The sequence below is a fragment of the Triturus cristatus genome, chromosome 8 (assembly GCF_964204655.1).
Source record: "Triturus cristatus chromosome 8, aTriCri1.1, whole genome shotgun sequence".
In the NCBI taxonomy this organism is placed as follows: domain Eukaryota; kingdom Metazoa; phylum Chordata; class Amphibia; order Caudata; family Salamandridae; genus Triturus; species Triturus cristatus.
The window spans coordinates 412,140,164-412,165,813 of NC_140591.1; the positions used below are offsets into that span (position 1 = coordinate 412,140,164).

The 25,650-nt window shown below is 42.4% G+C and overlaps 1 protein-coding gene across 1 annotated transcript in view; it reads right to left on the minus strand.

Annotated features, from left to right (window-relative positions):
- The window catches only part of VWA8 (von Willebrand factor A domain containing 8), a 1,291,603-nt gene that overhangs the window by 1,133,694 nt on the left and 132,259 nt on the right, over window positions 1–25,650 (minus strand). The window contains exon 3 of the mRNA XM_085621802.1: window positions 2,110–2,240. Coding sequence (XP_085477928.1) covers window positions 2,110–2,240 — 131 coding nt within the window. The remainder of the gene's footprint in view (window positions 1–2,109; window positions 2,241–25,650) is intronic.

Here is a 25,650-nt window from a genome sequence, read left to right on the forward strand (position 1 = left end):
GTTGGCAGTGTCTCTATCTTGCCAATACCTGGGTCACGTCTGCCTTAAATTACGACAATACATCTGGCTTTTCCGCTAGCCGTGCCCATTAACCTGTCAAATGTCTGTGGAGAGGCATACTGCCGCCTCCGCCGCGCAGGGTAAGCGGAAAGGGTGTGAATACGCGTGGCCAGGTAGGAGCGGCGCGCAGGAAGCAGAGGAGGATCTGGGGGAGAGAGGCGCCTAAGAAGGGGGTCTAGCCTCGCCCCCCGATCGACACGCCTCCTAAAGGCAAACTTATTGGGAGCTCCCCTCCCTGGGCGCGGCCTCGCTAGCGAGGCGGAGCGGGGGGGGGGGGGGATGCTGCGACGGGCGGCCACTAGAAGGCTGCCCTGCTGATGTCCCTCTGCGTGGGACGCGGGCAGCGGCATAGTGACCACTATGCATGAGTAGAAACTACAGGCTACTCCTGACAAGGGAGGCATTTTAAGGCACCTCTCACCCAGTCTACAGAGCTGGGTGGGTGTGCAAAGGTCTCTCAACTCACTCCCACAGCCAGGCTATGGAGTGCAGGATGCGGATGCATTACCGCTTCCCCGGAATCAAAAGGTGCTATGCATCATCACCATCGCATTTGAAGTAGGCATACAGCATAATTGAAATAATGTTAAATCAGTTAAAAGATCTTTGCTTATGTTATCTCCTTAATTACACTTTTATTAATATTTCCACTGTTACATAGCATTTCGAGTTTAGGGGTGATCTGATCCCCTTTTGGCCACTAACAGTATTCAACAGTATGCCTCATTCCCCGAGTTCTTGGTGTGCTTGATTTCGTACTATAGGTTACAGTTTTATTCTCTCTGCCTGCAAACATGCTATCCCCTTCATATGAAGGAGCAGGAACCCAAGGACTTAAGCAGTTTGAGGGAAGGGTGATGGCGTGACACATATTATGCAGAATAAAATACTCTCTGCCTTCTATTATAAAGATACTGCAAGTCATTTGAGAGTTCCTTGCCCTTACAAAGGCACTTGAAAACAGTCTCTTTTCACTATATGGTCAAAAAACACCTCTGCGACTTGTGACAGTCTTATACTTTATGATAGGGGTATTTTTCCCATTTATTATTTTCTCATTATGCAATTAGATTATTATGAACTAAACACATGAAATGGATTTACCATTAGAGCTTACCATGTTACCAAGTGCACGCTATCAGTGATATGATGCGGGGGGCTGGAAGAATATTGCATGGAATGCTCTTCATCTGAGAGGGTGGAGGGGATTTATGTTGGGCTCAATGGTCAGTTGTGAAAAAGTTTGCATAATCAGCTACACTAAGCTTTCGAGTTGTTTTATTGGTCATGTACAGATGCCTTGCTCATGTATGGCCTAACCGAGTACTTCATTGATGACGTCTGACCAGACACTTAAAACACATAAGGAGCCGACTTTACAGTACGCGCATCTGGGCTCGGGCTGTACTTTACTAATCTAATCCTCCTGGAGTGGTAAAAGCTTAAGTCATTTTCTGGCTTAATGTGCATGGCATGTCACTTACGCAGGGCTCAGCGAGCAACGTACAGCATTATTGGTGAATCAACGCCTTTCACGTGGAATATTTTGAAAGCTGGGATTAAATATTTGGAAAGCTGGGATTTCCTGTCTGGAAATGTCTCTTCATTTCTCTGCTTGAGGCAGTGGTGCATTGGATGTTGCTAGCAGGAAGTAATAACAGGTCCAGCTTGCCGAGCCATTTCCGTGCCTGACAAAAACGTAACATCCTACATAACAGCTGCATTACTATTATCATAATCTTAACATTTCATTCCTATAATGCCTTTAAATCCATACAACATAGTGTACAAAAGGCCAGAAATGTGAGGAGCTTATAATAACAAAAACCATGGAGGAAACATGCCACCATATTAAGCATTGAAGTCCTTGGCAGTGGTGGCGCAGTCATTAAGGTGGGCAGCTTGCGAGGATTCCAGTGATTCTTGTTCACACTTCAACATGTTACAGACGTTTTGACAATTATGAATTAAAAAGGCAACGTTAATTCTAGTGAGATAAAAGCTGTCATGCTGTTGATAAAAGCAGGTGGTCCACTCTTTGTAACTTACCAAGTACTGCATGGCAATGGAGCGACGGAGAGGTCCAGGGGGTCCAATGAGGAAGACATCTTGCCCCAAGAGATCTTTCTGCATTATCCATTTTAAATGCTGGACCACAGCCTGGGACAAAGGCTCAGACACTGCAGAAGAAACACAAACATCAACAAAATGCATCAGATTTAAAAAAAAAAATTAGCCTACTAAATTTAAAAGCCCATTTCAGAACTAGAACACACCTTCCTCCCTTCCTATAATCTTCAGTGACCCCAATAATGTCAAAAACCAATTCAATCTATTGCTTCTCTGACGCTTCCACAAGTGACAGAGTAGGTCTTCTGGTAACTATTGTTTTAACACTCTCTGCAAATGTTGAACTATACTTAATCATGTTCTCTATATAAGAATCCGCTCCCAGCACCAACACTTTTTTGGCCTTCTACTTTTGATGACAGTATCCTTACTGCCTTTGTGTGTTAGTTCCATCAACTTGCCTCCGATCACTTGCAGAACTTCCAACTTGGTTACTCTAATAAAATTCACACCTATTCTTGCCTCACATCCCCAAATAAGTTAGAATATTTAGTTTTGACTTCTCCCTTTTTCCAGTTTTGCACAATGTGTCCCCAGATAACCCTCAGAGTAACATCTTCCTCACCCAGCCTTTGCTATTTCTCTTTGTTGGCCCCAGTGATTATCCAACCAGCATACTCCCCGTCATATGCTCCAACACTTCCTGATCTCTTTTCAAAGGTAACGTAAATAAGACGACCACCACCACATTCTTATCTCCAAGTAAAAATATTATTCTAAAGATGTACCCATTTAAACCTAACATCCACGAAAAAATCTTTGGTGCAGTTGGCCCTTTACTAGTAAAAGCATGAATAAAAGGTTTATGATCGATGTGTATAAAAAAGGTATTCCCCATAGATAACATTCTAATGAGAAATAGCCCCAAAACAACCTTATATCTTTATTTCAAATAATAAATAGCTTCTTCCTTCAATTTCAAAGCACCAGATGGTAATTCTGTACTTCTTCTATGCCCTATCCCACAAGAGGAACAGCTGCTCCTAATCTACGACTGACTCTAGTGGTTGAGATAGATTTATTTGTCACAGTGAGATTGTTCAACGAAAGAGCATTACAAATTTGGCAACTTTAGTGCACTCAAAAGAGATACCATTTTCAACGCACTTCTCAGAGAATCAACAGTTTTTGCAAAGTGTTTTTACGAACTTTGAGTTCAGCGCTCTGGATAGGTCCATTTTTGTTGTTGTACCTTTTAAATACGAATATTTGTAACTTTTTTTTGCTGCTTTATTATTGGGGAATTCATTGGGGGGCTTGCTACTATTGTGTATTTTCATTGCATCCACCAAGAACATGATTGGGAATTTATTGGAGGGCTCTGATAATTGTGTTTTGAGACTGATTCTAGCTCTCCTGAGCTCGGAGTGTGTTAAACTCCGTTCTTCCTTTTTACTCGCACTTTCCTGAGGCCAGTTTTCGTCGCAGCGGCCATCTTGTTGTGCCGTTTGACTTTGGCGGTTAGTGCTCTAGTCTCTGCACGCTATACGCCGGCATGGGTAACGTTATTTAATGGCCTTTACTCGGACGCGCAGTTCTCACCTCACTTTACTCTAGGGGGCTCACTTATTTAACGTCCTCCCGGTCCCGCTGAGGGCTTTTCTTAAATCTTGTGGGGATGCGGTGGCAGAGCGAGCATTACACTTCTCTCGCTACTTGGTTTTGGGTGATGTTAATCTTCATCTCGACCAATCTGATACAGGAGACTCGGCCGATTTCCTTAGTTCCCTTCATTTGGCTCATCTCTCTCAATGGGTCTCCCATCCTACCCATCTAGGGGGCCATATTTTAGACCCTGTGTGCTCTAATTTCCCGATTCAGGTGGCTAAGCCTTTGCCGGTATCTTGGTCTGATCATTTTCTTGGTTGTTTCTCTTGGGATATTACCCAGCAGGCTAGACAGGTTGACTGGCATCATCCACCAATTTTTAGAAAAATTGACCCTACTCAGTTCTCCATCGCTTTGGCCGCGTCTCGGCCTACTCCCCAGGAAGATGTCGAGGGTAATCTGTCCAACTTTACTGATTGGATTGCTGTCTCTGTGTCGGCTCTTTCCGCACCTTGCTGGCCCAAGTTGGCCAGAGATTCTCCCTCTAAACCATGGTTTACCCTGGAATTGAAAGCCTTGAAACACGAGTGTAAATTAATGGAACGGGCATGGCGCGCGAGCAACTATGGCCTCCCAGCAAATATGTTACTTAGAGCCAAACAAAAAAGCTACTACACCGCTATAGCAGCTGCCAAAAGTTGCTATTTTTCTCTACGGATTGATCAGGCTAACAATAAATCTAAAGAAATATTTTCTATCATGCAAAGCTTTATGTCCCTGAGTGCCCAAGCTCGAGCTGCACCAGTCTCAGAAACTTGGTGCAACACTCTTGCAAAGTTTTTCATGGATAAGATCTGCTCTATACAAGCCAGCTTTACTCTATTTACTTCGGCTTTCTCAGGCTGTTTGTCGGGCCGGCTGGCCGCCACTCCTACTAACAATCTGTCTATTTTTGAGCCTATTGAGCCAGCTTGCTCGCTTAAAATTCTTAAGTCTCTGAAGTCGGGTTCTCCGACCGATCCCTGTGCCGCTAGACTTTTGGCTGCGGTTGCGTACATGATTAATCCCGAAGTCAACAAAATTGTTAATATGTCCTTGTTGGAGGGTCGAGTTCCTTTATCTTGGAAGCAGGCTCAAATCCTTCCCCTTCTTAAGAAGCCGTCCTTCGACCCAATGATACCGGGAAGCTATTGCCCCATATCACTGCTTCCAAGCTTGGCTAAGGTTTGTGAGGAGGTCGTCACCAAGCAATTGACTAATTTTGTTGAGGGATCAGGCCTGTTGTATCCGGCTAAATCGGGATTCCGTGCTTCGTTCAGCACAGAGTCTGCTTTGCTGGAGGTGACAGAGGCAATTTGCGGGTGTCTGGACGCCGGCGGGAGAGCGGCTTTGGTTATGCTCGATCTGTTGGCGGCATTCGACACTGTACCGCACTCTTTGCTTCTGGTTCGCCTTTCGGAGATTGGGATTTCTGGCTCTGTCTGGCATTGGGTTAAATATTTTTTGGAAGACCGCTCACAGCAGATCTGGCTACCACCTTGTGTTTCAGAGCCACAGCGGGTAGCTACAGGTGTCCCTCAAGGGTCAATCCTTAGTCCCCTTCCTTTTAACATCTATGTGACTCCGCTGATTTATTTAGCAGAGTCACTAGGTGCTAAGGTGATGGCCTATGCTGATGATACCCAGCTCCTGTTTTCTTGGGATAGGGCAGTGGTCTCAGTCCTTGCAGCGCAACATTGTCTTTCTTCGGTCTTTGGCTGGCTTGCTCAGGCACAGTTAAAATGTAATGAGAAGAAATCAGAGGTTCTCTTGTATGGTGCTTTTCTAGCTAACTTCCGAGAGATGTTATGGCCTCGTGGATTCCCCATGCCTAATGCTATGGGTACGACGCAAAAAATCTGGGGGTCTGGTACAATGAGAACCTGTCTTTCTCCATTCAGGTCAAAAAGCTGGCAGGGACCTGTTTCGGCACATTAAAAGCCTTGAGGAAGTTCTTGCCTTTTCTCTCTAGACCTGCCAAAGAAACGGTTGTCCGTGCTTTAATTTTGTCTCGCTTGGATTATGCCAATGCACTTTATGCCGGCATCCCTGGCTACCTCCTGAACAAATTGCAGGTCGTTCAGAACGCGACTGCTAGACTCCTGCTGGGTATATCTTGCTGGTGTAGTCTGCACGCCTACTTGCACTCTGTGCAATGGCTTCTGGTGGAGGCACAAATTAAATTAAAAACCCTGGTGATCGTCCATAGGGCCCTATATGGTCAGGGTCCTTCCTACCTCCAGAAGAGGTTTGTTTTTTATAAACCGGCGAGAGAGCTGTGGTCATCTTCTCAGCTTCTGATGCTGACACCTAGATTCAAACGCCAGAGGCTGGGCGGGAGCTCCTTCGTGCACAAAGCTGCTTTGGCATGGAACGCTCTACCCCTGACTTTACGCAGTATTCATGACTCTTTGATCTTTAAAAAAAAAGCTAAAAACTTTCCTGTTTGAATAGTGCTCTGGTCAGTGGGTCCTTTCCTTGAGTTCGCGCCGGGACACTCTGTTGAGTATCTGTGCACGGTACAAATGGATTTAACATAACATAACATAATAATATTCTGACAACAAGCGCTTCCTTTTTTGTTGGTTAAGCTGCTTTCTTCACAAATTCAACCCAATCCGTTTTAGGATTCAAACTATCCTTCGACAAGGTACGTCTCAAAAACTTTAATACTCTAAGACTTAAATGCCAATTGTCTTAATTCATCGTCAACCGGTTCTCTTTATGGATCAACTTTTTTATCAAAAAGATTTGACAAATTAACCTGTCTACATACACCGGTCAGTGGGTTAATGTCAAAGTCAATATAATCACAAAGCCCGGTGCCTTTGTTATCAAACATTGAACACTGAAACGCCTTGCAAAACCTTTGCCTTCTCCTACCACCTGTTCTTGCGAAGTAGTGAACCAGCAATTTCGCATTTTGCACCAGAGCATTTATCCACATGTTTACTCTTTGTGACGGCTCCAGACCGCTCCCTGCTTGTCCCTTTAGGAATCTACTGTCTTTCATCCGACCATGTTAGACATAATACTCTCAAATATCTGGGACAAGGACCCGTTTCTCTTTAAACATGACCTAAACTTCCTTTAAACCTTCCTCACACTCCTTTCAAAACTTTCTTCAAACCTTCAAAAATGTTCGCCACCAAATGTTGAAATGCAGCTGCTGCAGAAGTTACCATGTGAAACGAACAGATGATGAGTTGGATGATTCTGTTAATCCCAACCACTGGTAATTGCCCTGGATCGAATTCCAGTCCATTGTTTTTTGCCCACCATGCCACTTTAGACAGAGACCAGCCATGACTGAGTAAATATTTGGATGGATGAATAAGTGTATAGATGGATGAATGAGCGATTCAATACATGGGTATTACACGGATAAATGAATACCTGGATGGATGCCTGTCTGTTATATTGCATTTATGAATGCTTGAATAAGTGAGTCCACGTAGGATCTGTGGCTGGTTTAATGAGTGCATGGATGGATGAAGATAGGTTACACCAATCTTATAGACCGAGGAACAAGTGAAAATGTTGTTAAAACGTAAAGCATTAGCAATATGATACAGGTGCAAGCAATTTACCAGGGTTGGGCACTATTGTGCCATCAATGCTTGCAATATATGTAATCTTACAACTATTATGGTGGTGCAAGCAGTACGCAGAAGTGGGGCGCCATCATGACAAAAATGACAATATTATGTCTAGCATGCACACCATTATCCCAGAGCTAGGATGGTGCTTGTAATGGACACTCACATGCACAGGGTGGCAACATTCAATCAAGAATTGCCACCATTATGCCACGAATTGCCATCATAATACCAGGATCCGCTTTATGTCAGACGTGAGTAACAGTATATTCAGGGGCTTCATAGTATGTAAAGAACTACCACCATTATACCACGGCCTGCATTATGTGTTGGGTGGTCAACATCATGCCATGGGTATCCGTTATGGCTATAGTGTTTAGTCCATACCCCTCAGAACAGTCAAATGTAACCATCCATGCAGGTAAGCAAAGAGTGATGTTTAGCCCATCAAAAAGCAAACCAAGCACAACCTCCAAACATTACATTTATATAGAACACACATGCATACAACTTGCCAAAGCGTCTCCTTTCTAAACACCCAAAAAAGAGTAAACAAAAACACCTTGCACTTCCTTACAACAGAGGGCATGATTTATTACACCTTTTCAAAACGCCCAGGAAGTCCAAAGTGAAGCCCCAACATAACACAATATTACCTTAACACAATACAACAACGCAGAAACATAACAGTGCATCACTCAAATAACGCATCACACCAAAACACAACTACAAAACAATTATACAAACGTTTTACCTACAGTGTCTCACCAACCGACAATAATAGCCAAACCAGTGGTGACCCACAGTGTGTTTTCAATTGCTGCCAACAACACGTTCTTCTGCCACCACTGCACGTGTGGTGTCAAGCCCCTCGTTGAGATGGGCTTGGACCAGGTTGTCCCTGTGGAATCTGCTCACGGAGCCATGGAACTGGCGCTGTGCCAGACTGTTTAGCTCTTTGGCCCTCGAACGCCTATCTGCCCTCTGGCACTGGTATCTTCCAGAGTCAAAGTCCGAGTTTTGGAAGAGGCCACTGTTGGAGTAATGGTTGTCTTCTTATTCCATCCCACGGCGCAAGGCCAACACTCGACTGGGGAGGTACATGAGCTGCTCCCCAGCATGTTCTTCACTTCACACAGGCTACAACTGACCTCATCTCTGGAATCGTACTCACTCAGGGAGAACCCCCTTGCAGGAGCCCATTAAATCAGATCCCTGCAGGAAGTCTGTCATTCCAGATCGGCCGAGGCACATTTAGTGTCCTCGTGCTACCTACCGTGCTACCTACCTCAGAAAGAAGCATTTTTTGGGTTTCCTCCTAAGCTCACTAACACTGGCTGATCAGAAGCTGCACATCTGCTGCACATTCAGTCTACTGAGAAGACAGTCCTCCAAATGAATACCTTCCTGCTACTGGGGTTTAGTTATCAGTAAGCAAATACTAAAAATAGCTGCCTCAAAAGCAACGGCATAAGATTAGGAAACAATTTTAGATAGATACGGATGTCTTTCAGAAAATTTGTTGAGGTAGAGATTTTTGTGTGCTCCGAACTTATTATGGAAAAAGTCTTCTTATAGGAGACGTGGAACAAGTTGATGCCAAAAATTTACATTACAAACATTACAGATGAGGCCGAGTGGATGGAGCCAAACGAGAATGTGTCTCCACCCTTTATTTCCATGTACATGAGAATAGAAACTTGGAAAGGCTGAGCCCTTGTTCAGAAAGGCAACTGCATCACACTGAACGTTGTGGTGAAATTCTTATTATTAAAGAGACTCACCAAAATTGCTTAAACACATGAAAGGAGGAAAAAAGGAAATGAAATCATGACAAAATCAGACAGTGACGTAAAAGGCAGCAGGCTGCAATCCTTCCATGGCACCAGGCTACTCTTCACCACCAGGGGACAAAGATGATAACCATCAGATGTATATCATGAAAACGCATAGAAACTTGAAAGATGACTTTGTAAAAGGTTATATAAGGGAGGTCTCTGTCTAGGGTTATTAGCAAGGCCTCGGAAATCAAACCACAACACACTAAAGATGCCTTCTTGCGATGTTAGCATGTTGCATACACACCAGTTAATCTAAGCCCTTCTGGTCTGATGAGTCAGGCTCAAAATCAACATTTAACGTCAACCCCAGTCACTCTGCAGCGGCAAAGTTTACAGCAGCTTCAAAAATGTAAATATCAACTTCTAAAATACCACATTCATTTGTACTGAGCTGTATAGATTTCGGAAAGCAGTGTGGAAAAAGGTGAAATCCTTTTTCCTTCCTTTACATGCAGAAGATGTTTTGGCCAGAGTTCCAGACGAGCGCCCCATGTAGGGAGGTCAACACTGTCAAGTGGCTTGTGTTGTGTGCTACACATTCAGCCAGTCCTGGCTTTTTAGCCAACACCCTTATGCATGCTAGGAGTTTTGAGCCCATAACTACAACGTTAAAAGCGAAACTATAAGTCCCAGAATGCAGAGGGCTTTCGAGTAAAATAGTAGAACTGACTGACATGGCAGAGAAAGTAAAGAAGCAATTAATCACATTTCGAAAAAAAAACATATCAGCCTACCACCCGGAGAGGTAAATAAAATACTTTCCTCATTAAAATGAAATATTATGGATATGTTTAATGGAACTATCCCTCTCTTTCTGTACTAATTGTTTTTCATCGTACACTATTCCACAGGTAGAAAGGAACACATGCAAGCGAGACTGAATACAATGCATTTCACAGTGTTATAGATAGTGATAGATGTTAGCAGCAGTTTACGAAAAAAACGTTCAGTTTTGTTGACCGAGTTGTCCCACTATGACGTAGAAGGTTGAAGCAATGTCAGACACTACCACTTTAATTATAGTTTTTTTAAATGACAAAGTTGCGTTATATTCTCTTTTGGCCTTACTAGTTTGATGCACAGGACAAGTGCCGAGAACAATGATGGCTGAGGAGGTTTAACATTATGGGGGATTAACGAAATGAGTCAATAAAGACCCACTGTATTTTACATTAGGAACAAATGTTTCCCTGCTATCAAAACAGAGGAATACCATATCTCACCTGGAAAGAGCGTGGAGTGGAGCTCATAACCATAGCCTAGTTATGCCTTCTTTTCCTTGAGTGGTGAAGCACGAAGACCAAAGCCTGGTCTACAACAACCATGGCCTCGAGCCTTGCATTGAAAAGACTGTACAGCCTGAAGCCATGGTCTCCTTTTCACTGAGAAAGAAACAGCTGATCAAGAACCACTTCTTCCTGTCACAGCAGATTAGCCACCTGTGTACTGTATTTATTTATTTATTTATTCTGTGTATTTTATATAGCGCGCAGCTACCCCAACGGGGTGTCCCGGCGCTTCTGAGTGAAAGCAGAGTGAAAGTCCTGGGGGGGTTATCAAAAGAGAAAAGTTTTTAGTGCCTTACGGAAGGGTAATTCTTCCTGGATCATCCTAATTGTGATCGGGAGTTCGTTCCAGAGAGTTGTGGCACAGACCTGGAAGGTTTTACCTACAGAACGTGCTTTTCTGAATCTTGGTATGGAAAGCAAATGTTGGGAGTTGGAACGGAGGTTCCGAGAGTTACAGTAAGGACGGATACTAACAGAGAGGTAGGCCGATCCCCTACCCCTAGTTGCTCGATGGGCTAAGGTCATGGCTTTGAATGCAGCTCTTTGATGGATTGGTAGCCAATGTAATGCTCTGCGATGTGGCGAAATATGGGTGCGTAGGGAAACCCCGCAGACCAGCCGAACAGCCGCATTCTGGACTGTCTGGAGCCGATGTAGGAGGCCCGCGGGCAACCCTAAATACAGGCAGTTCGCATAGTCCAGGTGAGATGTAATCAATGCCTGGACTATGGTTTTCCCGGTGTCACTAGGGAGATAGGTGATGAATTTCCTAATCATCCTGATCTTGGAAAAACAAGCGGCTGAAACGGTCTGTATTTGGTTGCTAAAAGAAAGATTTGAGTCCCACTTGACCCCTAGATTTTTTACAGAGTCCTTAGGGACAGGAGGAAGGCTAAGTTCCTGTGGCCACCAGAGAGTTGCATCAAGAGGGGAGGGTTGATGGAAAAAGAGAACCTCCGTTTTCGCCGCATTCATGCGGAGGCAGTTATGGTCCATCCATTTTGAAATGTCCCGCAGACAATCCTTCAGAGGATCAAAAGTAGTCTGCGTGGCACTCTCATAGGAGAAAAGCAGCTGAATATCATCTGCATAGGAAGTAGCTATGATGCCCGACCTAGCAATGAGTTCAGCCAGAGGAGAAAAATAGACATTGAACAATAGTGGGCTCAAAGCCGAGCCTTGAGGGACACCCCATTTCAGGGTACGGCTAACAGAGGTAAAAGGGTGAGTATAGACTGCCTGGGTGCGATTAGACAAAAAAGAGGTCAGCCACTCCAGGGCCTTCCCCCTGAATGCCCTTCGACCGAACACGGTCAATCAGGATGGGGTGAGAGACGGTGTCGAATGCTGCCGACAAGTCGAGCAGCACCAGCACCGCTCTTGAACCCCCATCCAGTATCCATCGTACAGAGTCGGCCATTTCTATAAGGGTAGACTCAGTGCTATGGCACTTTCTAAAACCATGTTGGGATTCATGAAGTAGGCCGTGAGATTCAAGAAAACCTGCCAGTTGTTGCTGCGCTAGCTTTTCAAGGACCTTGGCAGGGGCTGGGAGCAGAGAAATGGGTCGATAGTTCACCGGCTCATAAGGATCTGTATTAGCTTTCTTTAAAATCGGGACCAGTTGGGCATGTTTCCAAGACTCCGGGAAAATTCCGGTTTTGAGCGAGTCATTCCAGATGTAGTTGAGGAAGGGATTAAGAAAAGAGGCCAATAATTTATATTGCTTGGCTGGCCAAGGGTCAAGTGGTGAGCCGGAGCGGCATCTAGGCAGTTCCATCAGTGAGTGTTCCAGTGAGATTGCCTCAAAGTCTGAAAAGGTGGAAGAAGACTCGATGCGGTCAGGTAAAGGCGTATCACTCCCTAGATCATTATTCTTGGGGAAGGTGTCATAGATCTTCGTGATCTTGTCTTCAAAGAAGTCAGAGAGGCGGGAGCAAAGGGCCTGAGAGACAGGAAGACACTGTTTAAGAGCCAAGGGATCTGTGAAAGTCTTCACTGTGTTAAAAATTTCCCTGGCCGAGCCATGCGCTCTATTAATTTTCTCCTCCAGGTAACGTTTTTTATGCTCAATTATTTTCCTACAACACTGGTATGTGTCCAGAAATGGCACCCAGTAGGCAGTTATTTCGCCCTGCATCGCCTTAATGCAAAAACAAACTCATTCTGCTCTCTGAGGGTAGGGCAAATCAGTAACCACTGCCGAATGCCCAGAAAGGACGCAAACTAAGGAGTCTAGCTTCAGCCTCCATATTCTCTAATGGATACTGCTTGGCAAAAGCCTTGGAAAATAAGGATGTATTCCCATCAGCCTAATCCAGCAAGAAGATGTTCTTTAACTCCTGGTAAAATACACAGAGTAGCTATCAGAGCCTTTTTGAATTCTGAGACCTGTTTGTGCTGTAGCCTGACATGCAGAAGAAGTTTGAAGTCCAAATTCTCTTATGATATAATTAAGAACTTGTCAACTCTGGTGTTCCATCTCCTTCCTTAGGTCTTTATATCAGCTATTGATAAGACAGCATACCACAGCACTCTCCTGGGAAAACTGAAAAGGTGGCAGGGGTGATCTGAGCAACCTGAATTTCTTTTTGTCTTTCATGCACAACTGAAGCCAGCACACATGGGACAGGCCAGTGGAATCATCATCAAGCTTGGTGTTATGTGAGGAACCACAGGAACCAGATCTGTCAGGCCAGCAGTTAAATATCAGTATGATACAATGATATGCCAAATGTATGCAGATGACATCCAAATACACTTCTGATACAACAATAGGCCTGGAATCCGAACCAATTTCAGTACCTATTGTTTTAGTTAGATAAGGATAAAGAACTTTGGCTGCACGAGTGGAGCCAACACCACGATTCTAGTGCTAGGAAGTCTGATTCACTGCCTTCTGAATTGCCTCCAGACCCAGGAACGCCTCCATCCACCTCACCGAATAGTCTAAATAAGTGAGTTCTATTCAACTCTAAGGTATAGCCCACCACCCAAGTTAATGCAATGGCCCAGAGAATCAACCTATAGTTGTGCTTATGATTGAGAATGCCCACCAACCCTCCCCGGCTCCAAAATGGCTATCAGGTGTAGCTGACAAAAGCCATGGTATTGGCACACTTCACAGTGTGGCGTTTTTATTGACAAGGTTTGTGTGTAAGCATGAGGGTATGAAGTTAAAAGTCAGATCAGACCTAGGTTAGATCCCAGTCTAATGTTTTTCATTTGTAACACTTGCCCTGAGACAGGGTGAACCGAAGGCATGTTTGAGCTTATACATTTTCAGGGATTTCCAGCAAATGTGCCCTCATACTTAGAAGAGATAGCACTGGGAGAAGCCAAGTTAATCCTGTTCTCAGTTAGCTGGGGCTGAATGAAGAGAGAAACAGTTCTAATGAAAGGCAGGGGCGAAACAAGAAAAGACTTTAAAAACAATTCTATTGGTTACAGGTAGTCAAGGCAATTCAGACGGGTGGCTGCGTACCAAAGTCATGCGAAGAAGGCCAAGAAGTACTCTGGTGGCCATATTCTGGATTATTTTGAGATGTACCCAGGAGTATTAAGCTAGACCTCGCTAAATTACGGTAATAAAGACACAAAGTAATTACTGATTTTCCACTGTGGAGAGGAGAAATGTTCCTAAATGTTTTCAAGTTGAGTTAGCAAGCAAAAGCCACCTTGCTGATATAAGCTTTAAAAGAAAGACAGAAGTAAAAAAGGATTACAGAGTTACAGACTGCGAACAGGAAAAGTACGAAGCACACAAAGAAAGTCTATACATATGAGTAAATCCTATACACTAAAATGAAGTAAATCAAGATGATTACATGTTTTTCCAGTTCGAAGCGTTCCTCTTTGCTCAAAGATGGGTCTATTCTTTACTATCAAAATCTTGAATAGTTGAAACGGGCACGTGCTTCGTCCTTTGGCCTGTTTCAAGGCGGCAGATAACATATATGCATCAGTTTATAATATTACAAATAAAACAATTAAATGTCTAACATTACAAGATAAAAAAGGAAAGGCAAGAGAAAAAATAAGAAAAAATAAGAAAAAGATGAAAAAGTAACCAAAAAAAAGGGAAAGAAGCCTGCTAAGAGGTGTGAGGCACCGAAGTATGTTGCGAAATCATCATAAGTGTGACAAATAACGATTATACTGTTGTGAATAGTGCATACAGAGAACATAGTTCCAAGAAGCTTGTGGGATGGTATAGAAGATTGAAAAATGAAAGATAAAATTTGAGAAGAAAGGAAGTTGCATTAAGTGATTAGGGTGATCCCAAGTGGTAAAATTATGGGGTATGAATAATATTCACATAGAAAACTCATATGTTAAGGTGGACCACAAGCCTGTGACTCTTGTCGTTTGGAAGCAGAGGAATTGTGCTCACATATGAGAGTTTTAGTAAAACAATGAGTACCTAAATGTCTCATCAATGATCACGAAGGCCAGTTTTGAAAGCACAGTTAGTGTGTATCTTGAAGTGAGAAAAACTGTCACACTGTCTGCTAGAGACAAGTGCTACTCAAAGAGACCAGTCCGTAATGGAGATGAGTCATATTGTGTTTAGGGCTGTAAGGCAATACACAATATAATCAACATTAATGTAATACCTAGAAGTATAGTAACCAGAGGCAGACAAGACAGTCTTGTTGTCTTTGCACACCATATTCCAAATACAGTCCATACGAACGAAATAAATGAAAACACGACATATATATAAAAACACACAAGCATGGGCTAGGTTAACGACCGCAGCTAGAAGCCATACGCTGTGACATGTGTAATGGCACAATAAAAACTCTGAGGAAGAGATGAGAGGCTGAAAAAGTGAAAACACGCATTGAAGTCCAAAAGTTGTCTTGTGTCAAATTTTTTAAAAAACACAGTTGCCTCATGTAAAAATGTTGAGTACTATAGTAAGTCTTGAAATTTGGAATATACAAGCTAAAGTAGATTTGATAAATTATTACGTTTGAAAAAGCAGTAGAATATAACATAGCAAACAAAGACGCCAACTAAGAGTGCTCCTACCCCAATATTAAAATGTACTCCAAAGTCACGTCACACTAAGTATATAGTAATTCTCCATTCTACAAGCAAATGTGTCTCAAAATTCCATGTAAGTAGAAACAAAAAGATTGCAAAGAGAAGAAAACATTTGGAAAAGGACCACGAAAAAGCCGGAGAAAAGAGTAAAGGGATGGCAGAGAGATTTGAGAAAATGCAGGAAACTGGGAAGAGAGTACACCAAATCTTGCACTCCTTTAGGAATGTCCTCATAATCAATACCTCAATTTACTTATTTTAATATTTATATTGGCATGTGTCCCCAGTTATTAATCACAATCAGATTAGCTGCCAATAGTATGCTTTTATGTCTGGTAGGGCGATACCCCCATTGTACTGAGTCCTCCATTCCAGAGGAACGTCCACAGTTCCCCTTGTATTATTGCAAATGTCCTCTTTCGATAGGACTCTTATGCCACAGCTTCTGTTTCTATTAATTTTGAAAAAGGCAAAATAATATATTGTGCATACACCAAAAAGCAATGTCGGAGGACAATGGATTTGTATTTATTGGTTTGCGACTATGAGGATGCACCAAAATGTCACTTCTGCTGTGGTGGAACGTTGTCAAGGGCCACAATCAAGTTTTCAGGATCACCGCTTACAATGTAAATTATATAAATGTATGTTACTTGCATGTACATTTACCCAACATGTGTGTATCGTGAACAAGTGGCATAAATGTACACTTAGAAAACCCGAGCGGACATCCCTCGCCTTAACAAAGTGGTCTGTGCCTGGACCCAAAGCTGTCTATGCAATGCTCCGTCTATGTCAGGAGGGTCTGGGAGCTGCAGTGAAAGGACAGCACGCATGCGTCATTGGGGGATTGCATAAGAGAAGCCGCATGCTAAAAGCCAGAAATACACGTGTTTAGTTACAAAATGAAAGGTGGAGGAATTAGGAAAATTCTGATGAGCAGTTGTTTATAAAAATCGTGCAGACAAATGCAGGCCTACCAACCAGCATCAAAGTGCGGTACAAAATGAGTGCGCTCTCGTGAAAAATACTTTGAGGGGCGCTCGATTCCTGACCCATAACATAACTGTACATTCATTAGTTTGCTACCTCCGTAAAGGTTGCAGTTTTAGTGACCGTGTATTATGTACTCTCAGACCCTCGTGCCCAAAATGAGCCGACCGTGCACATATATGGCTTCTGTCTGTGATCCATGCTCTAACATTTATGGACCAAGAATTAAAGACAAAATATTTATCTTTGATGAATAAAAAGAAGACAGAAGGACACCCTCTTCTAGGAGCTGAATTGCACAATATGAAAATAGAAAACCTGGGATCAATCCCGGCTTACCTGCTTGCCCAAATTTTGTGATCATAGGCAAATATTTCATTTCACTGTGTCCCCTCTTCCTTCATTATTGCATATGAGGCCATCTACGAATACATAAGTTTGGGGTGTGCACTGTACAAAAAATATCTTGTTCTTGATTTAATAGATTGATGTTGCTTATGTATATTAAAAATCAAGCCACTTGTCTTACTCTACTAATGGCATTGTGGTCAGGGCGAGGGGGCATTAATGTTTCTAAATTCACGTTTAAAAACTACAACTTTCAATACATGCCTCTCAATGAAATGATATCATTTGATATACCAAGGGGAAACTCTTCTGCTCATTAAAAGAATAACCTTTATTCATTTTTAAAGACGTTATCATGTTTTTACATGGCTGTTGCACGATACATCACAATCATGTTCATGGCTCGGCATGTGCACACTCTCCTAGAGCCAAGCCAGACTTCGGCTCGGCTCTCACTTTCAATTTGTTGGTTTGCCCAGCGGTAGTAGCCTTCTGTTGCCAGTGGCTGATGCCCTAGTTAGGTTAGGCCCTGTAGAATGGAGCTTCTCGCAGGGTGGTAAAGAGGAGCTTCACCTCAGTGGCCCCTGACCAAGGTTTACGTCCAATGAAGCTTCCAAATTTACATTAACGACGCTGTGTTATCAAAGGCCCAAGTCACATTTTCAGCAATATTTTCAGTTACTTTCATTCTTAAAAGCTGATCCAGAAATTGAATTTGCTTTAAGAGTGGTCTTAAAAAACAAACAGTGAAATGGAGCACACCATAAAGGTTACCACGAGAAACATTAACATCTCGGGGGGCTAGCATGCCATGTGATGTACCTGAATTGCCTAAAATGTCTGCTTCTATTATTAGCTGCACAGCAATTTACGGTGGCATTCAGACTACACACTGGGGACCGAACATGATTAAAAAGGATAAGTACACTGTTCAAATGACATTAGTTCTGCATTTGAAACACACTAATTAGTACTATCCTCAAATGGCAGATCTGTGGATGCAGAAGAGGAGAAGCAATATTCTAATTAATTCAAACTCCCTGCTTGCAAGGTTGAATAGACCAGGTTAACGTTAAGGATAATTCAGCATCTTCAATGTACTACCCTATACCTCTCTCCATATATCCTCTACCTCCACTCTCTGACTCATCCCACACCCCATTCTACTATTATGATCCACAAAATAACCCTTTCCTCCTCTACCCCTCCTTGCATCACCTCATACCTGGTTTACTATTCAGATCTCCCAAACAAGGCTTTCTAAACCTATCCCTCTCACTCTTCCACCTCCACCCCACCTTTTACTCATCCCAAACCTCCACCTACTGCTGCTATGAGCTCCAAAAAATAAATACTTTTTCTAGACCATTCCCTCTTTTATCACTCCATTATCCTTTTCAATCCAACTAACATGTCCACCGCTCAAATTAATTTCATATTTCCCTATACAAATTCCCCACTAATCCTGTTTGGGTTCCAGACCAGCGTGTAACCCCCCGAAAAACTTTGTGGCGCTATATAAATGCAAACCCTTCCCTCCTTTAGCCCTTCACTATCCTTTTTCAATCCAAATAACAAACTCGCATGCCAACCACTCAAATTAATTAGATATCTCCTTATACTAATTCACCACTAATCCTTTTTGGGTTCCTGAGTAGCGTGCTACTCGTCGAAAAAACTCTTTAACGCCTCACTAGGGGTAGCAAGCGCTATCTAAATGTAATTACAATGACTAAATTCAGAACTTCATATGATGCTGACCTTTCACACAAAACTGCGTTTTGCTTCTAGGAGTATGAGAATTTAACTTGTATGTAAGCAAAGTATTAACTATATGATTTTAATTCCCTGCATCAGATCAACTTTTAAACAAATAAAACATGTTCTTTATACTTTTGTGCAAAAATGATTCCAAAATAAGTGGCTCTTGCTTCAGTTTTGGTATTGCAATGCCTAAAGATGTTGATGGCAAGTTGTACCAAAGGGGTTGTGTTTTTCTTCAATAAAACAGTTAAGGGGTTCTAGGATATCACTGCACACCCTGGGGTTATGCAGATTTTTCATGGTAGGAATATTAGGATTTATGTATATAGAGACACATTTATCTGCAGATATATACTCAGGGCCATCTTAAGCGCTGGTGGTGCCCGGTGTGACAATCATTTTTAACCCCCCCTCCTTCTCCCTATGACTTCCTCTTCAGATTCCCTCACTACCACCTAGCAAAAGGGCTCCTCATCGCTCCATAGCCCCTCTCTTGCATACATTTAATTTGTCTTAAAACAATGGTAAAGGCTGGCTTTAATGATCCATACTGTGAAATTCCTAAGGCAACTTCAACCCATATTTAAATAAACATGATATAAAAAAGGTATTTAAGAGAGAAACAAGCTGACACTCTAAATTATGAAAATACAAATATGTTTTTTATTAATTAAATCTTTTCAATAAATATAATTCAATATATACATTTCATAACAGAGTAGTAAGCACAATGAATCACATACATACTACATTCATCCCTCTATTCATACATACATATCATACATAGGTTTGATTGGTTCACATTAATCACTTGTTTGTGTATTTCTGATAAATCGTGATGTCAACTATAAGAGGACATTCCACATTATGGACAACTGATAGAATATTTTAGTTGATTCTAGAGATAAATGGTAAAACAAACAGGCTAAAAAAGGGAAGCAAATGTTCTATAGAAAAATCTGATTGTCAGGTGGTTTTATTATCATTTCTTCACTTCACTGATCCACTCAGCTATTCACTTTAAATACAGATCTGTTCTTTCCAGCAGGCCTATCAACACTTTGTGCTACATTATGGCGAGTCAAACCTGCCACTAGACAAAACTCCAATCTCTGTCTCTCTCTAGCAGGAACATTAAATCACAAGAGTTATCTTGACATTTGTATAGCTGCCTTAACTCTGCATCTGCTGCTTTTAAACAGTAAGTTATTGCTAAACACAGCACCCCCATCTGAGGTCAGGGCCCTCCTCCAGGTCAGCGGCCAGTGCGAACGCACCGGTCACACTGTCTTAAAGCCGGCCCTGCATATACCAGAAAAACCTCTGTTTGGGGCATATCTCTTGTGACTAGTCACTACAGATGTTGAAACTGTGCAATCTGTGATTCAGCGCCCAACACAAAATTGTTTTAACATGTTAACTTTTTAGAAAACTCAATATTTACTAACCGCAACTGCTACAATGTTGCATGTGGCACCAAATGCAAAACACAATAACATACACAATGCAGCATACAACACAACTAACCCGTAACAGAGCACACACAAAAAAGCAGGAAAAACAGAATGCAACATAATAACCATAGTTCAACACAACAACATTAAGGGGTTGATTCCGATGCTGGCAGGAAGGGCTCCCCCTGCCCGCATCGGAATGTGCTGTTCAGATTCCTTTCCGACCAAGCCATTCTGATAGGCACGGCCGGAAAGGAATCAGACTTGGTTTTCTGGATGGCTTACGACGGGCTCAGAGAGCCAGTCTGCCATCCGGAAACCCTTCAGTACTCCCCCGGCCGCCCCTTTCCAGCCGAGGAAGTACGATGGCAGTTTCCCACTGCCTTTTTTCATGCCGGTCTTTCTGGCACAAAAAGGCTGTGGGAAACTCTCTTTGGGGGCACCCCCAACAGGGCCCCATGGATGCAAGGCCGCCACCTACGATGCCCCCCTGTTGATCCCCTGACAAAATAGGGCAACCCATTTATCCCCAAGGAATTGGGTAAAATCACGTACATATACAAAGAATTCCTTGAGGAATTATTCACATAAACATTTCACACTTATATTGGTCACAAATGTGATCCAGACAGTAAAAGAATTACAACTGTAATCAAGGATGTATTCCAATTTCTCTGTATTATTTTATGTTTTGAAATAATTCATTGAGCATAAAATCCACATTTCAGGACAGAATATATATACACGCTGTGAACAATATACAAAAAGTCAATAGCAACACTGCAACTACCAGAACAATACCATATGATGCACCAGTTTGTTAGGGGATTGGCAGTAGTGTAGACACCCTTTTGCGAACAAATAATATGGTCAGTGCGAACAACAGTCCATATCTTTCACAATTTTAGATATTCAAAACAACTTGAAATCAACTTAAATCAAGAAATTCAAAGACAAGAAGGGTGTGTTGTCGACGTTTCGGTCCTTTAACGGTCGGGGGACCCTTCAGGTTGAGGCTGCAGGCGTTGTCTTGAAGTTTGAGAGAGGTCGGGGATACCCAGATACAAGGTCAGGATCGCTGAAGAGACCTCCTCGTGGTGTTGGGCCACTCGAACTTGGGCCGCAGAGTGATGTAGATTCGTGGAGTTACCTGAATCCAGATTCTGGTCTCGAAGTCTTTGTTGAGCGAATCCGGTGCTCACAGGAGACAGAGTCTGTAAGGTGAGTGCAGGGCAGGTCCTCCGGGCTCTGGGGGGTGCTGGCTGCTGGACATGCCTGTTTCTTCACTGTAGGCAGGTCGAAGTCAGGACAGGCCAGTAGGGCCAGGGCCAAGGCAGCTGGAGTCTTCTTCTTCCTGGGTCAGCACGGCTCTTCGGTCCTTCTTTCTTCCTCGAATTGGAGTAATGGGTAAGAAGCCCGACTCGCTAGAGTGGAGCCGGGCATGGAATGAGAGTGCCTAGTGGCCCACTTTCGGTAAGCAGAACTGGCGCTGCGGGATGAACCGAATGCCGGATTAAGCCCCCTTATGCTGACGCTTATCAGACCCCAGATAAGGTGTTGGTTAATATAGACAGCAGGACGGTGACCATGGAAGATGGAATCTGCTAAGGAATGTGTAACAACCCACCTGCTGAATCAACTAGCCCTGAAAATGGATGGTGCTGGAGCGTCAGGCCACAACCCTGCCATCGCCGGCACTTAGAGCAGCAGGGGCTAAGCCACGACAAGGAGGGACACTGCAGTGCGCATAGAAGACTAGGGAGAAGGTCCAGGTGGAGACTTCGCAGGTGCAGATATTGGTGGCAGTAGCAAATATTCAAATGAGAACTTTGAAGAACGAAGTGGAGAAGTGTTCCATGTGAACAGCAATCAAACATGGGTCAGTTGGTCCAAAGAGATGAGTGAGCACCGTTCAGAAGGGAAGAGCGGTTGCCTCCATTGCCCTCGGCCGATCGAAAGGGATTTGGGTTCAGATCCCCAACCCGGAGAGGCGGTAATGCAAACGATCCAAGAGAAGTTGCATGAGCCCCGGGGACAGTTCTCTTTTCTTTGTGAAGGCCAGGGTGCCCTGGAATGGGTTCACCCGAGAGCGGGGCCCAAGCCTTGGAAAGTGTTGCAGTTCCAGCAGCATCTGGTGAGCTCTCGCCGGTCCTTGAAAATCTGGGGGAGATGGTGTAAATCTTTGCTCCGGGCTGGACCAATATCCACAGTAGGTCTTCATGGTGAGTATCCTCTGGTATGCTGTAGGTAAGGGAAGTCGGCAAGTCAGATCCATAACTTGGGGATAAGGATTGGCTCTAAGGGCTGGGTCAATCAGGCTGGGGCACAAAACAGAGCTGGGAGCATGCCGTGATTGGACAAGGCATCGCCCCCTGGGGTGCAGTGCTGGGCTTCTGCCTCAGCCGGTGCTTAGCAACTGACTTATAACTGCTGTGAATGAGGGAAATCCGACTGTTTAATTACAACAAAACATCACGGAGGTGGGTGTTGACGTGATGTAAAAGTGAAGAAATTCAATGAAGCACAGGTAAACAGCTAGAGTGACTATGACTCTCTTAACCTCTTCTCAGTCGTAGTGTCCTTTACCTCCAAGTGTTCCAGCTGGTAACTGTCTCTATATCACTATACTCTTTGAGGAGAAGTCTATAGAGTTACGCCAACCAAGGTTCTATCATGGCTATGAGCATGATAGTGAAAATGGCAAAGCGAACTGTCACAATTCCAGATGGGGTAATTCCTGGAGATTAAAAACCCCGTTAAAGATGGTGAAAGAATGTGCTGTCTTTTCCACAAATCATTAACCTCCTTACCGATTTTGTCAATTCAACACCCAATTCAAAACAACACAATAAAAAACAACAAATCAAATCCTGCTGCGTCACCCTGTTCACCCTACTTACTAACAAAAGAGGGGGTTACAATAGACCTCAGAGAAAGTATTGAATTTGTGCCTCTTCAGCCAAGAATGCCACTGTTGCATCAAATTTGCCTGATGTTTATAAGGTCAACGATAAACTCAATAATAAAAAAATGTGATTTCACTAAAAAAAGTCTTCTTGAAAGTGAGAGGTTGTCTTGAAAATCGGACTCTTCTTAAGCATGTTATAAAAGGGATACAAAAATAAACATTCACTTGCAGTGGTGTTCATAGACCTCTCTAAAGCGTTTGACTCTGTCAGCCATGGTAACATCTTACGGATTCTCGAAAGGTATCAGGGATGTGATAAAAGACTTGAACACAGACTCAACAACATCTTTCCAGGGCAAAAAAATTAATCTACACAAGAAATAACAATGAAATCTGGAATAAAATCAAGGTGACTCCTTATCCCAGCTGTTGTTTAACATTGACATGGATCCACTAATATGTGATCTTCAGAAAAATGGCAATGGCTTCACGTTCGGCTCAGATGGTCTTATTGAGCAGATCACTGCTCTAGCCTTTGCCGATTATATACAGCACTCAGCAACAGCTGGGAAGAAATGAGTACTAATTTGAAAATCATCTATAAATTAGTAAAACAACAGGTTTTAAACTGAATGTGAAAAAGACACATGCTTTCTACATGAGTCACCATAGAGAGAAACTCCTGGTGAATAACTGCAAACCATGGCAATTTGAAAAACAAGATATTAAGAACATTCATCCAGGTGACAGTGAGAGATACCTTAGACTGAATTTTGATCCACACACCGGCAAAAGAAATAAAGTTCTCACAAATTGGGCTCAAACACCTGACAATTTACCACTCAATCCACTCAAAAAGTTGAAATATTGTGCCAGTATCTAGTTCCTAAATTCTCATTGAAATTGGAAATGGCAAGCACAGATGCAAAAACTCTAATAATTCTGGATCAAACAATAAAGAAATATGTAAATCACTTCTTCCACCTACCTGCATACACCTGAAATGGTCTCCTCTATTCCAAAAGATCATATGAGGTCTCAGAATACCAAAGCTATGTACAACAATTGGAATCAACAATCTACTATACCTCAGAGAAACTCCAGATTTGTACATTACTCACTCTTACATGTATGCAGGTGAAATAATAAATAAAAAGATTGACAATATCATCCAACCTACAAACTAAACATTGTAGACAGTAAATTCCTGAGTTATGATTTGCAATTGTTAGCAGCTTATGACTGGAGAAAAGAGGTATTTGAGAAATTTAAAAATCCACCAGTCCAGGGTGATGGTATTAACTATTTAGCACACAATCCAACCTCGAATTTCTGGATTAGCAAATACAACAAACTAAAGGAAAACCACTGCATAGCTGCATTGATGCTACAAGAAAATGTTTCATAAACCAGAGAAACTATCACTAGTGAAAGAAATCAAACATTTGCTACTTGCAGATATTGTAAAGAGATTTGTAAAACAATTGCTCACATTTCAGGAATGTGTCCTAAAACCAAGGACACAATGATCAAAAGACATAACAAAATGTTGAAACTTCATACCGAAAGAGCGAAAATGTGTGGTTAGATGACATATAGGGAACCTCATGTCAAAAACAGTCAAACTGAACAACGAAAACCGGATGTAGTATTTACCAATGACGGTACTGCTGTAGTGATTGGTGTCTCATTTCGATATGAAAACTCACAAAATTCCTTTGAACTAGCATTTGAGAGTAAAATTCAATATTATCAGGATTTATCACAGGAAACCAAAAATCTCATACTGTTCCACAGTGAAATTTCATGGTTTATTGTAGGACTTCAGGGTATTTGGTCTCAATGTAATGATGTTGCTCTGGCTGACCCTGGTTTACAAATGTTTTCCCATTTAAGTAAAATGTTTGCAGACTAATTTAAAGGAAACTCTTAAAAATGTGCCAAGTAATCATGCACAATTAACTGTTAAGCTCAGCACTCAGATGTACACTGTCTTGCACCATACATATTTCATCTTTGTTAGTATACTATTTTAGGAATGTTTATTTGTTGATATTTAATTCTACTAGAGATAACAAATTAGAGCTTACCTATAACGATGGTCACAGTTAACATGTTTAGAATTTAACTGTAGCTTTAGAATTAGGAATGTTTAGTCACTAGCTTCAGGATTATTATTATAGTTGTGTGTGTGAAGTTAGATATACAATATATCATGATAATTGATATATGTTTGAATTCAGGATAGATTTCAAGTAATTGTTTACACATAATCAGTACATATTACATATTGAGTATTAATGTCCAGCTAATTATACCTTAATTTTCTAAGGATAGTATGTAGAGGATTTATACTGCTAGAGTAGTACTGGAGGGGGTACTATTTCTATCCTATATGTGATTCCCATTCCTGTGAGGACAGTTTTAAGTGTAGCTGTACTCCTGAACAAATGTGTTGTTGGAAGCAAGACTGATTTGACGCTGATGGGCAGCATTAATAATCCAGAATGAGTCACTGCATGGTGGTACAAGAATAGCCAGCTGCCTCGTCACCTAATTAGTGTCGCGCATGAATGGATGAATGAGATTCAGACTGTCCCTACCTACTATTTAGCTAAACCACAG